The following is a 14852-nucleotide window of genomic DNA, read 5'->3' as shown; positions in this document are numbered from 1 at the left end:
AAATTTATTGATCTTATTAATTTAAAATATCATGCCCCTGACTAGAGCTGCAAAGCAACGGGCACAAAGTGGCAGGAGTGCTGTGACTTGGGAGAACTGAGGTGGGCAATTCTCCAACGCATCACAGCCTAAAAAAATGTGCAACTTGTGAAATGTGCCGAACTCTCTGGAACAGAACATGATCTAGCCAAGGAGGATGTCTTTGTGTGTGTGTGTGTGCCAGATGCAGAGAGTGTCTAGAAATTAGGCATCAACTCAGCATTCTACTGGGCATCTATGGGAGCTTGAGGTGCAGGGTAGATGCCCTCGAAGAAATTAATATGAGGGGCCCGTCAAGCTCTCAGCTGCCCAACTCAACACCAGAGCTCACTCCTGGGCATCAGGCAACACAGTGGCAATCTCCAAGGCAGAATGCGCTGGTCCCAAAGGAATTGGTTATTGTTGGTGACTCTATTGTCAGGAAGACGGGGAATATATTGTGTAAAAAGGATAGATGGAACAGGACCAGGGTATGTCTGCCAGGGACAAAAGTTGATGACATTGTAAAGCATATATCATCTTTTAAGGGCACAAAAGGTGATATTGTTGTACACGTTGGCACCAATGACATTAAGAGTAGGAGATCTGCAGATTTACTTAACAAGTACGGGTCAATGTTGCAAAAAAGTCGTGAGTCAGGATTAAATTTGAAAGTGTGTGCAATTCTGCCCAGACACGATAGGAGGGAATACATGATGAGAACCTTGTCAATCAATTCGGCCATGGAGGGAATGTGCAAGGCTCAAGGGATAGAATTTTTTTCAGCGTGGTATGTGCTTGTTAACAGGAGAGGCTGCTTCTACAGGGATGGGATACACTTAAATAGAAAGGGTGCAAGAATATTTGCTGATGCTATTGAGGCAGTGTTAGGTGGGTCGGAAAACTGCTAGTTTGGTGGGATTCACAGACTAAAAGGTTAAAAGTAGCCGCAGTCAGAGGTGAAGGTGAGTCTTGCACAACTTCTATTAGAATAAGTAGCAACCTGGAACGAGGGGTGCTGGGAGTTTCAGGGACTGATGGTAGTCATTGTGAAACAGGTGGGTATATGGGATTTGTTAGGGTAACTAATAATAAGGATAGGTACATGTATACTTGCATGTATACCAGGGCTAGAAGTATAGTAAATAAATTTTATGAATTTGAAGTGTTCGTCAAGACATCAAAGGCAGATATTGTTGGGATATCAGAGATGTGGTGTCACACAGATATAAGGAATGCAGAACTGGAATTTGGGGAGTACAATTTGTACAGAAAGGATAGACAGGATAGGAAGGGAGGTGGTGTTATGCTGTTAATTAAGAAAAACATAAAATCAAAAGAAGTGCATCCAGTTGATATAGATGAACAGTGCACTGTTGAGTCAGTTTGGTGTGACATAAGCACTGCAAAAGCAAAAATAAGAGTAGGAGTGTGTTATTGGCCTAATGACTCGAATGAGTACAATAAACAATTATACAGAGAAATAGAGTGGGCTAGTAAATCAGAATGTCTTATAATGGGGGATTTTAACTTCCCAGATATAGACTGGAATTTATGGGTTGGTCACTCGCACACTAGTAAGACTTTTGTGGATTTATTGTATGATAGTTTTCTGCAGCAGCATGTTCGAGAGGCAACCAGAGAGGGTAATACTCTTGATCTGGTTATCAGCAGTGATCATTCGTGTATTAAGAATTTGCAGATAAAGGAACCATTAGGTGGCAGTGATCAGTGTACTGATGTGGGATTTACTTAAAGATATAATTACATTAGGAGTAAAGAAAAGGGTTTTTGCTTCCGTAAGGTGAGTACTGTGGTCTCAATCAGTTTTTAATTTCTGTACAATTGGATCAACTGACGATGTTACCAACAGTAAATTCTAAGTGGAAAGCATTTAAGGAATTAATCATGGATGCTACTAAAAGTTTCATACCTATTAAGAAATATTGTTCAAGGTTTAGGCCTAAATGGTTATCAAATGAACTAATGAGACTCGTGACAGAGAAGAAAAATGCATGGAATGCATATAAATTATCAAGTGACTCAGAAGCCTATGGCAGATATAAGCTAGTCTGGTCACAAAGGAGGTTAGGCAGGCGAAGGCAGATTACGAGAAATCTTTGGCAAAAGATGCTAAGAAAAATAGCAAGTATTTCTTTATTTATATAAACTCTAAAAGGAAGGGGATGAATCTGATTGGTCCACTTTGATATTGATGGTTTGTCTGTTGATGATCCTGCTCAGATAGGAAACAAACTGAATGAGTATTTTGCATCTACATTCACACATGAGGAGTTATTAAGGTTTGAAAAAGGCAGAATGTTATCAAATTGTAGCAGGATACCTAATGATTTTGTAATAACTGAGAGCAAAGTGGAGGAGAAATTGTTGAAGTTAAACATAAGAAAAGCACCTGGGATGGATGGGATATATCTAGTTATATTAAATGAGGCGGCAAAGCAACTAAGCAAACCCTTAGCCATAATTATGAGAGTATCCTTGGACTCAGGGGAGGTCCCCATGGACTGGAGATGTGCAAATGTATCCCCATTTCACAAAAGGGGGGGGGGGTGGATCGAAGGCTGAAATGAGTAATTACAGACCAGTTAGTTTAACTTCTGTTCCAGGTAAAATAATGGAGTTACTGGTTAAAGATGCATTGCAGGATCATCTAGACAAGACTGCAGCAATAATTCAGACACAGCATGGGTTTCTTAAAGGAAAGTCTTGTCTGACAAATTTGATTGGTTATTATGATGTGGTTACAAAGGAACTGGAGGCAAAAAATAATTTTGATATCATATATTTGGATTTCAGGAAAGCTTTCGACACTGTTGCTCATGGAAGACTATTGTACAAATTGGAGCAGAATGGTATTAAGGGTAAGTTGCTACAATGGATAAAAGGATGGTTGAGTGGGAGAAGACAGAGGGTGGTAATTAATGGGTGCTGCTCTTCGTGGACTAATGTTATTAGTGGAGTCCCATGGGGTTCGGTGTTGGGTTCTCTGTTGTATTGTATATTTATCAATGATATTGATGAAGGTATATCAGGCTTAATGTCGAAGTTTGAGATGATACAAAGGTTGGCAGGGTTGTTAATGACAGTAATGGCAGTGTGCTACTGCAACAGGATCTAGATAATTTGGGCAGATGGGAATGTGGCAACTGAAGTTTAACCTTGACAAATGCAAAGTACTGCATATGGGTAGAAGTAACCCCAGAGAAACGTACCAACTGTGTGGTACTACACTTAAGGTGGTAGAAAATGAAAAAGACCTGGGAGTAATTGTGCAGTCAGATATGAAGTTTTCTGAGCAATGCAGACAGGCTGCCAGGGCAGGTTATGGGGTTTTGTCAATGATATATAGGAATTTTGCTAGCAGGGAAAAGGAGGTGATTATCCCTTTGTATAAGGCAATGGTCAGGCCACGCCTTGAGTACTGCGTACAGGTCTGGAGGCCTCATTTTAGGAAGGATGTAGATTTGCTTGAGCGTGTACAGAGAAGGGCAACAAAATTGGTGAGGGGAATGAAGGGATCCTCTTACCAAGAGAGGCTTAAGTTCTGCAAATTGCAGGCACCTGCACGGTGATCTGATTGAGGTGTAATAAGGCCTTGAATGGGTTGAGCACGCTGAATTCTGATGGGATCCTTCCACTTGTTCAGATTACGAACCTGAGGGGGCATAAATTCAAATTAAGGAAAGACAGATATAGAATAATGTGCAGAAATTTCCTTTAGCCAGCGGGTGGTTAATTGCTGGAACAAACTTCCACCTGTCGTCGTGGAAGTTGATAAATTTAAGGAGGAACTGGACAGGCATTTGGAGGGAATGGTGTGTTTTTTTTTTTTTTTTTTTTTTTTTGGCTGATGCTGCATAAGCTCATACACTTGTTTTCTTGCATCACATGCCACTAATACTACTACAAGCAAACTTTAAGATTTTGTATGGAATTTGGATCTAGGAGTTAATTGAAATAAATTATAAATAATATGTATATAAATAAAAAAAAAAAAAAAAAGGTAATGGCAAGTTTTTGTTTTTATGAATTTTTAAAACACTCCTTCCCCCTTTCTTTCCTCAGTTTCTCTCCCTTATTTTTTAAAATGAAATTTGATTTGATTTTTGAAATTAATTCTGCTGTAATGTTTGGCTATAAAGTATTAATATTAAGCTTTATATTAATATTAAGCATTTATATGCATAGTTGTCAGTTTTTACAGACTTCCAGATTTCTCAAAAAACTTCGCTATGGGTCACAAACATGTGGTCCAGAAATCCACTTTGCCCTTCTTTACATTGTACCAAATTTAATGAACTAGTGTAAGTTAAACAGAATTTTCTTCAGCAGCACTGCTGTTGAGTTTCTTGAAATATGTAACCCTTTCCCAATAAATGACTTATTTTTGAATCAACCAGGAGTATTGGGAGGTAGTTCCACCATGCTACTTTTGGTCGGAACAGGCTCAGAACAAAAGAATAATGATTTTGAACTGATTTGCAGCATTTCATTTGTCGATTTTTCTACAATCAGCCAGAGCCAACCCCAGTAATAAACTGCAATGGACTGGGTATAGCTGTGTCTCATATAATTGACAGCATTCTAGGAAGAAACACCTTTGCAAATATATCATCAATATTAGCACATGCCATCTTTTCAGGAAAAAAAAAAAAAAAACCCAAAATGAAAAATGTTATGATTCAAAAATATAAATTAAACTTCAGTCAACACCTTCCTATATATAATTAGCCTTTCATTATTTGAAAAGAAGCTCTGGCTAAATTGAAAAAGAATGATGCAGGTCCCATTGGAATCTGCCACTAAATTATTCAGCAAAAATAGTAAAAATTCTACATATACTTTACTGTTATGCATTATTGTACAACCGAATTTGCATGTATTTCTTGAGTTTTGCATTTATATATGTTTGAAAACAAAGTTCAAGCAGTTTGCTTGTTGATTGATCTGTGTTTTCTATTTTTTAGGGAAAAATGGACGGTTATCCATATTTCTCTGAAAAAAGAAATTTCTAGGATTAGTTCATCCCTGGTTTTCGGGAAAAAAAAAACTATATAAATTCAACACAGTATTGTCTAGTGGCCTGCATAGAGAAAATTGAAAAAAATTTTGATAATCTATTAGTATAGATCTTGGAATATAGTACTTCTTCTTCTTTTGGTGTTATAACACAGGGTAGGTCTTAGCCTTTTCAACAATGTTCCACCAGTAAGCCCTCCCAGAAGTCTCCAACTTCTTCTCATGATCTTTAAGTCCTCTTCTACATCATCCATCCATCTTTTCTGTGGTCTTTCTCTTGCCCTCCTACAGGTAGGTTTCCATTTCATTATACTTTTAGTTCTGCTGTCATCTATCCTCATAACATGTCCCAACCAGGCAAATTTCTGGTTCTTCACAAATCTGACGATGTCTGCACACCTTTAAGATGGTCTAGTTCATGGTTCATCCTGATCCCCCAGGATCCATCAACATTTTGTACAGGCCCAAAAACTTTTCATAAAATTCTACACTCGAACCCTCTCAACAACTGCTCATCTCTACTTGTTAATGTCCAAGCTTCACAACTGTATGTCACAACCGGTCTAATGAGACTTTTGTATTTTCTTAATTTTAAATGGCTGTTCAATATTCTGGACTTTGTTAGTTTTTCATGTACATAGAAACATCTGTTTCCACCCAGGATACGGGACTTAATTTCATTGTAATAGAGTTGGACTGGTTTATCTGCAAGCCTAGATAGGTAAAATTTTGAACATACTCAAATGAGAAGCCTCTGGTTCTTAAATTTTCCATGTTATCTGCCATTTTCTGGACTTCCATATAATTTTGTCTTCTCTTCATTTATCCTAAGTCCTCTTCTTTGTGCTTCACTATCCAGCCTAGTCACTGTTTCTTCCAGTGCTCCTTTAGTAATACTGATAATAGTAGCATCGTCAGCATATGCACAGACCTGCACTGTCTTTTGTGCCTATGGGTCCAGTCACTTCTAATTTTCTGATAGCTGCCTCTAAAACCAAGTTAAATGACATAGTAGAGAATGTACATCACCTTGTCTGAAACCAGTGTTAATATCAAAGGGAGTCGTCAACTCATCAATTCTCACCCCTGCCTTAAAGCCAGCCAGAGTTGCTTTCATGAGCCTAACAATATTTGCAGGTATGCCCAAGAGAAGGAGATCATTTATCATTTCTTCTCTTGAGGGAATCAAAAGTTTGTTTAAATTATACCTATAGGTTAAATAAGTGAATAAGTGTATATTGTACTCAAATGCTTTTTCCTGTATCTGCCTCAAGACGAAAATCTGGTCAGTTGTTGAGTGGTTGGGTCTCAAACCATATTGATATTCTCTAATGATTTTCTCCGAATATGCTGAGAGTCTGTTATAAATAACTTCCGACAAAACCTTGTAAGTAACGCTCAGCAATGTAAGCCTCAGCATCTCGACCTGCTGGGTCGGTATGACTAGAAAACGGAAGCCAGCTCAAGTTGTGAACACTAAAATCACCAAGGAAAATTACCTCACTGTTAGGAAAGTTGGACTGGAGAAAGTCAAGTTGCAAAGCAAGGAAGTCAAAGAGCTCCAAGTGATTAGTGGAGTTGGGAGAACGGTAGACACAACAGATGAATTTGACACAGTGAGGTAGAGAGATTTTAAGCCAGAGAAGATCAAAGAGAGGAGATTCCAAATTGCCAAGTCTCTGACAGGGAATATCAGAACGGACACATCCACAAGTACCACCTTTGAGGCGAAAGGAATCATGCAGCGAATAATTTGGGCATCTGAGATGTCCAGTAGTTGAATCAACCGATAACTGAGATTCTGTCAGAAAAAGTACATGGGGTTTGGCAGACTGCAAGTGGAAATGGACATCGTTGAGATTAGAATTGAGACCACGTATATTTGTGAAATTAATTAGGAAGTGCTTGGGAGGTTTAGATCTTTTCGCAGAGGCTTTTGCAATTACTAATGACCTAGCACAGATTGTTCATTTACCTACAAGAATACCGGACAATCCTAATCATACAGCCAATACGCTTGATCATTTTCTCACAAACAACCCTTCTCAGTACACGGTCGAAGTGAGAGGTCCTTTAAACACTTCAGATCACAACTTGGTGATTGTCTCTTCTCCAATGAAACCTTTATCTCATAACTATTCCCAACCTCGTGTTGTTTGGCATTGCAAGAATGCAAAATGGGATGACTTGTGAGACTTCTTTTCTTCTTTTCCATGGTCGGATTACTGTTTCAAAACTCCTGATGTCAACGTTTGCTCAGATCGTGTCAGTGAAATTATTCTTGCAGGAATGGAATCCTTTATTCCACACTCCACTTTAAAATCTCGTCCTTTATCTAAACCTTGGTTTTCCAATAAATGTGGTAAGGCTGTTCAAGAGAAGAATGTTGTATATCGTAATTGCCTTGTTTCTAATTCTTCAGTTTCATTTTCTGCCTACACCAAAGCTCAAAACAATTGTGAAGCAGTCATTAATCAGTCCAAACTAGATTTTTAACAGGCTAAGAGTAAAAAACTTGTTTCTTGCCCTAATGGTAGCTGAGCATTCTGGTCTCTTGCCAAAGCTATTGGCCGCAGCTTTTGCCCATCTCTGCTCCCACCTCTGTCAAAACCAGATGGTTCTGTTGACACTTCAGCCAAGGATAAAGCTGACCTTCTAGCATCCCATTTTTCTTCCAACTCGTGTATTAATGATCTTGGTAAAACACCTCCCACCATTCCCAGCATGCTCCATTCATGCCTCCTGTGGTCTTCTGTCAAAAGGATGTCAGAAGGATTTTGACGAATCTCGATGCTAAGAAAGCTCCAGGTCCTGATGGTATTTCTCCACTTGTTCTCAAAATCTGTGCTCCTGAACTTACTCCTGTTCTTTGCCTCCTTTTTTTCCTTCTGCTTGGAAAAGGTGTTTTTCCTTCTGCTTGGAAATTTGCTCATATCCAGCCAGTTCCTAAAAAGGGTGACAAGTCCTACACATCCAGTTATCGTCCCATTGCAATTACTTCTACTCTTTCTAAATTAATGGAGAAATTAATTAACCACCAACTCTTAAACTACCTAGAAACCTTCCATCTGATCAACGATCGCCAGTATGGATTCCGTCAGTGTTGATCCACCACTGGTGTTATTCTGGCTTATGTTACCCATTTATGGACAAATTCAGTGGAAAAGTTTGGTGAAACACAAGCAGTTGCTCTTGACATTTTAAATTGCTTTCGATCGTGTTTGGCATAAAAGTCTTCTAAAAAAAACTTCCTCTTATGGTTTCCAACTGTTTTTTGTAATTGGTTATCCAGTTTTCTCTCTGATCGCTCACTGAGGGTGATGGTAGATGACTCTGTCTTCTAACTTCTTCACTAATGTCCCCCAGGGTTCAGTTCTTTCCCCCACTCTTTTCCTCTTGTGTATTAATGATCTTCTTCCATTGACTGGAAATCCTATCCATAGTTTTGCTGATGATAGCACATTGCATTCCACTTTCCATTTTGAAAAACCTTGCCCTGCTCAATCAGCTACAGCTTTTTGAATATCCGTTACAAATTCCTTAAATGCCGATGTCCAGGTAATTCTCCAGTGGGGAGAATTACCTGGGCATTGGCAACTTAGTTGATTTCAATCCTTCTAAAACTCAGTCTTGTCTTATATCTTGCAAAAAGGATTCTGCTCCTGTGCTTATCTTTGGTGACACTCTGATTTCTAGGCAAAATGATATATCTCTTTTGGGGATTACCCTGACTTCTAATCTCTCTTAGCACAAGCACATTACAAATATTGCTTCTTCTCCATCTAAAAAACTTGGTTTTCTCTTTCGCTCTCGGCGTTACTTTTCTTCCAAACAGCTGTTCACTCTGTACAAATCGCAAATCTGCCCTACCATGGAATATTATTCCCATATCTGGGGCGTTGCCCCCAAAACCTCTCTTAGGCTTCTAGATTCCATTCAGAAGAGGACATTTAGGTTAATTAATGACTCCTCTCTAACAGTCTCTCCACTCACTGTCTCATAGATGTACTATTTCTGCTGCATGCCTTTTCTACAGATACTTCCATGGGCACTGTTCTTCTGAATTGGCTTCTATAATTCCCGCTCTCTCTTTCAAAACAGTCCGAACACGTGCCGCCACCATCCAACATCCTTTACTGTCCAACTTCAAACTCACAGAACCAACTTTTCATCTTCCTCATTTATTCATTCACCTGCCGTTTTCTGGAACAACCTTCCTTTATATGTCTTTCCTGAAAATTAGTCTACAGAAGTTCAAGTCTAATGTCAACAAATATCTTCTTTTGTCTTCCCAATCTCCAACCCAAGCATGGTACTAAGTACTATAAGTTCCAATACCTCTTGTGTTTGGGATTTTCATAAGAAACCCCCCCCCCCCCCAAGTTGTGTGGATAAAATAACCTTTCATGGAAATAGAAGTGGAAAAGAAATTTAATGAACATTTAAATAATAGGGTGAATATCATTTTTGTCTTTCATATTATAAAAAGAGAAAGTTAAATAGTTATGTTATTAGAAAATTTTTTATATATTTTTTAAATTTCAGATGGGAGATGATTGGAAAGATTGGATAGCCTGTACTGATGAAGAACCAGTTAAACGTACTGCTATATACAGTGGCGAAGATTATAGCCACTTAAGAACAGAAGCTACTACACACTATCAGCTTCGTAGAGAGTGCTTTCAAAAAGCTCAGGATGCTTATCGTGCAGGAATGAAATCAGTATCATCCTTTTATGCTCAACAGGTAAAAATTTTTTCAAACTTTTTTCGTTAATTTTGTAAAAAAAAAAAAATAGTATTATAGTTAAAATGTGTGACTAATGCTTATTATCTGTTGGCTGCAATGTGATAAATTTATTTGTATACAGCAGTATAAAATCAGTAAGTATATCAGTAAGGAATGATCAGTTAATGTAGGAGTTGCATCCCTGAAGAACACAGTGTTAACTTATTAGATATTTTCACAAGAATAACTGATTATATTCTAGCATTCAATGCTTCATGTACGGCGCCTCTGTAGCCAGGTGGGCAGGAGCAGCAATGCGTAGCACACGCTTCTTGATTAGACCGGTGTTCAAGCCCGCGATCCACCAAATACAGAGGATGCGGAAAGGTCAATGAATGACCACCAGCATATCCCCAGGAGCAATATGGCTTATTTGCTAATGCTCCTAAAAACCAAATACAACACAAATAACCAGCCTTCATGTACAGATGCTCTAATCAATAAATTAAAATTATTATTCAAAAAATTATCTGAGTGAATTAAGGATGTGATTAAGATGTAAATGTTTACAATTCCAGTCATGTGACAAAAATAAAATTTTAAAGTTCTTGAAATGGTAAGCAATGTAACTTAAATGAGTTGATAAGCGAAGAGCTGCTGTTATTTATTTGTGTTGTTATTTGGTTTTTAGGAGCATTAACAACTAAGACCATATTGCTCTGGGGATATGTGGTGGTCATTCCCTGACCTTTCCGCATCCTCCGTATTTGGTGGTCACGGACTCGAACCCCAGTCTAATCAAGAAGTGTGCACTACGCACTGCTGCTCCTGCCCACCTGGCTACAGAGGCACCAAGTGGAAGAGCTGAATGGAGATGAAAATATGAAGGTGAAGAAGCTGAAATGATTACCTCATCATCCAGTGATATCATTCATTGACTAGCTAGAAGATGAACAGGGTCATTGCAGCCTAATTAACAGATGTATTTGTGGCAATGAATTTGCTGCTGTTTTTCCACATATTTTCTTGAGATTCAACTGAACCTTAGCTCTTTTTCAGCTGCTTCTTCTGTTGTACCTTCCTTGGCTGTTGGCACTAGAAATTTCTCCAAAGATAACTGTTTAGCCAGTTTATTCTTAATATACAATTCCTTCCAGCTGCTGCTGTTTACTGTCCTGGCCATTTAGAGCTCTGTTATCTGTTTAATAGCTTTAGTTTACATCCAGTCCCACTTCCATTTTTTCGATGAATTGAGGCAAAAACTTTGTCGTAGGCATCTTCTAAGGGGTATTTGCTTTAGTGATAAATACCCCAGAGAAGATGCCAATTTATCCTCTTGTGCTCTGTGTTTATTCCAGTTTGGATTAAGTCCTCATTGGACAAGTTTTCATTATGAGATTGTAGCAGCTCAATCTTCATCTTTGTACCTTCCAGTCTAGCCTTTCTTGTTGGCTTGCCATTGTGATCTCTTGAATGGCTGCAGCCACATTGTCAATATTGATTCTAGAACCACCAAAGTCAGAGGCATATTCTGGCCATACCTTGCACAAACTGCCATTTGTGCAGGTCTGTGTTTCTACTCTCTATGATGCCACAATGTTTTCAGTGGCAGTGGAAGTATGTCTTCCACCACTGCTTGATGGCAGTGATAGAAGACAGTGCTACACTAGGAATCTGTATCCAAATTTGGATATGGAGACTGCCTCAAAAAAAACCCATCAGATTTCTTGAAAGATCCAAAAGTGGGCGCCTGTCTTGGTGAGATATGCACGAGGAGACATTTAAAAAAAGGAAAGAATTTGAATATGTAGGCTTCAACTTTGTGGGGGGGGGAGACCTGATTGAGATGTATGAGTTGTGAGAGGGCATAGTAAAATGAATGAAGGCAAAATTTTCAATTATAAATGATTCCAGAACTGGGACCATAAATTATGGGAAAAGAGGTTTAGATTGGATTCTAGGAAGTTTTCTTTTAGCTAATCAGTTGTTAATTACTATAATAAGTTACCTCGATGGGTGGTTGAGACTAACAGCTTTGGTAAATTCAAAGGTCAGCTGGATAGTTACCTGTGTGAGAATGGAAACATGCAGGTAGTTTATTTATCTATTTATTTTTCTTTTTCCTTTTTATTTTTTGGATATTGCAGCAAAAGCCTTTGTGCATCTTTGCACATGCATTGCAAATACAGTGCATATGAAATAGTTACACTAAAATATAAAATATTAAAATTGTAAAAGGTTAAATATAAGTGGACTGATTGCAGAATTGGGTATGGCTGAAATTTAAGCTTATTTTTTTATTACTACCTTTGTCATAACATCTTATATTTTCATTATTATATCAATTATATATTTTACATAATGATGGGAGAAAACAAATCAGATTTTAGTAGATAGATATAGCCACTTTGAATTTTTTTAAATCTCACTATTATGCAGAAGCAGAAAGTCCTGCATGGTAAAATACACTGCCGTACCATTACTGTATGGATGCTCCTCTGTCGATAGTTGATTACATCCTACTCAAGCACTAAATCTCACATACAACTATAAATATTCTCGTAGGCCTTTGAGGAGACAGTAGTACAAATGCAAGCTGCTGTGATCAACAGAGTGAACAGACTTCCAGTACAGAATGATAATATGGTGTCACATAAGCAGTTTGCCTATACATGAAATTTCAACAGCACTGAAGATCCTAGGTCAATGATTAGTGATGTGATCTGCAAATGGAAGTGTTCTGAAACTGATAGAATGTGAGAGGAGAGTCCTGAAAATAATCATCTGTTTGGAACACAAGTTTTAAGTTGTTGCCGCGCGCACACACACACGCACACACACACGCACACACACACGCACACACACACACGCGCACACACACACACACACACGCACACGCACACGCACACACACACGCACACACACACGCGCGCACACACACACACACACACACACACACGGGCCCTCAGTGAGATGATTGAGGCACATGTCAACACCAATACAGTGCTCAGGATGCTGTATGATATGGGTTACCACAGTCGTGCAACCATTTACAAGCCACTAACATCCCAACTAATGCCAGATGCTGTCTAATTTGGTATATGGTCTGCCATTCTTGGGCCATGAACCAATGGAAAGCTATGCTTTGGAGTGATGCACTATGGTATTTTGGCCTATGCACTATGGTATTATGGCCTTGAGTGAGTGCAGAGAAGGGCAGCATGATTAGCCAAGGGCACAAAAGGGTACTGTTTTCAAGAAAATATTTAGTTCTGCAAATTGAAACATCAGGAAAGTATTTAAGGCTTTAAATGGATGAATAAGCTAAATGCTGATGGCATCCTTACTCTTCCTTGGATGTACACATAAGGTGCATAAATTTAAATTGAAAGAGGATGGTTGCAGGATAGACACATGAAAATTTTCTTTCAGCCAGAGAGCTATTGATTTGAAACAACCATTTGGTGTTGTGAAGTGTAGCTTGAATAAATTTAAAGAAGAATTAGATAAACTCCGTAGCCGAATGGTCAGGAGCGGGAGTGCAGTAGCACATGCTCCTTTGAGTAGACCGGGGTTCAAGCCCCTGACTGCTAAATACGGTCGATCTGCCAACCCACACTGGACCAGCGTGGCAGATTATGGTCCATTTCCCTCATCATGAATTGTTGAGGAGGCTTCGATTCTGCAGTGGGTTGATAATGGCTGCAGTTTACCTTTTACCTTTTTAGATAAATTATTAGAGAGAATGGATAGATGCGTTTTTTTTATTTTTTTATTTTTACTCCTGTCTGATGCTGTATAAGTTTGCTTCCTTGCATTATTTTCCACTCTATTTGAAATATTTTTGGCCCATTTTTTTATGGCTTCAGGTGCCTTGCTGGTCAGGAATATATTCATTTAGTGGTTGTTGTAGTGTAGGGATTAGCTGTTCAACGCAGGCCTTGCTGGGTTTAGGGGATGGGGACTATAGAAGAAAGGTACACCTGTGGGTGAAAGAAAAATTACGTTCTTCATTCACCCCAGGCTGTCAGCCCCAACCACCCATGGAGGCAACTTATTCTAATAATTACTTGCTGGCTAAAAGAAAACTTTCTGCAATTAAGTTTAAACCTCCACCCCTAATTTGAATTTATGGCTCCTATTTCTGGAATCATTTATAACTAAAAATTTCACCCTCGTTCATTTTACTTTCGCCTCATTCAAATCTCCTCTAAGGTGTCTAGTTTACAAGCTCTGCAGCCCACATATTTACCCATTTTTCCACTGCAACCCATTTTTCCAATCTCACCAAGCATGTTGCTTGTGTTTTTTTAGGTGCATTCTCCATACCTGGACATGGTAATGCAAATGTGTTCTTTCAATTGCCTTAAACAGAGGTATTGTGACCTCCCTATCTCTAAAAGCAAATGTTCAATAAATCATTGATAGGACACCATGGATCTTCCTTGCTGTCTGTCTACACTGCTTGGAGAAAGTCATATCTGACTCTTTCTATGGTTTTTAGTTCAACCCCACCAAGCATGTAAGTTTTTTTTGGGGTTGCTATTCCCCAAGTGTAAGACCTTACATTTTGTTGCATTAAAAGATAGCTGCCACTTTTCTGATGATCTTTGAAGTCTGTGTGTCACCCTGAAGAAGCTGGGCAAGAATTTTCACAAAAATTTTATTTTAAAAATAAATCCTTATATTGCAAATAAGGATTTATTTTAAAAAAATTCCTGAATATTATTTTTTATTTTCTCTAACTGCCTTTGTAATTTCTTGGGCACTATGGCATTATGAATTTTCTCTCTATGTAAATCTTCTTCTTATATTTCTTCAATTAATTTTCTATGATTTTTCTCTAAAGTTGCATTCGTATCAGGATTGTCACTTACTCTTTAGGAAGAAAGTTTCTGTATTTAATAGTCATCAAATTGGACAGCTTTTTATATCTCTTAAATTTAATTTCTGTACTCTTTCTCTAAAGTTGCATTGGTATCAGAATTGTTACTTTCTCTTCAGGAAGAAGGTTTCTATATATAATGTCATCAAAGCTTTTTGATTTTTGACCATTTTAACACTTT

General features: G+C 38.3%; 1 protein-coding gene across 1 annotated transcript in view; it reads left to right on the top strand.

Moving 5' to 3' along the window:
- Positions 1-14852, top strand: part of LOC150080719 (NEDD4-binding protein 2-like) — an 88865-nt gene that overhangs the window by 59200 nt on the left and 14813 nt on the right. Inside the window, exon 7 of the mRNA XM_090382029.1 lies at positions 9604-9804. Within this exon, the coding sequence (XP_090238155.1) occupies positions 9604-9804 (201 nt within the window). The remainder of the gene's footprint in view (positions 1-9603; positions 9805-14852) is intronic.

This window comes from Mastigoproctus giganteus, chromosome 9 (genome assembly GCF_048544385.1).
Source record: "Mastigoproctus giganteus isolate SK-2022 chromosome 9, ASM4854438v1, whole genome shotgun sequence".
Lineage (NCBI taxonomy): Eukaryota > Metazoa > Arthropoda > Arachnida > Uropygi > Thelyphonidae > Mastigoproctus > Mastigoproctus giganteus.
Note: the sequence above shows the minus strand (reverse complement) of the source record. Positions and strands in the feature narration are given on the sequence as shown.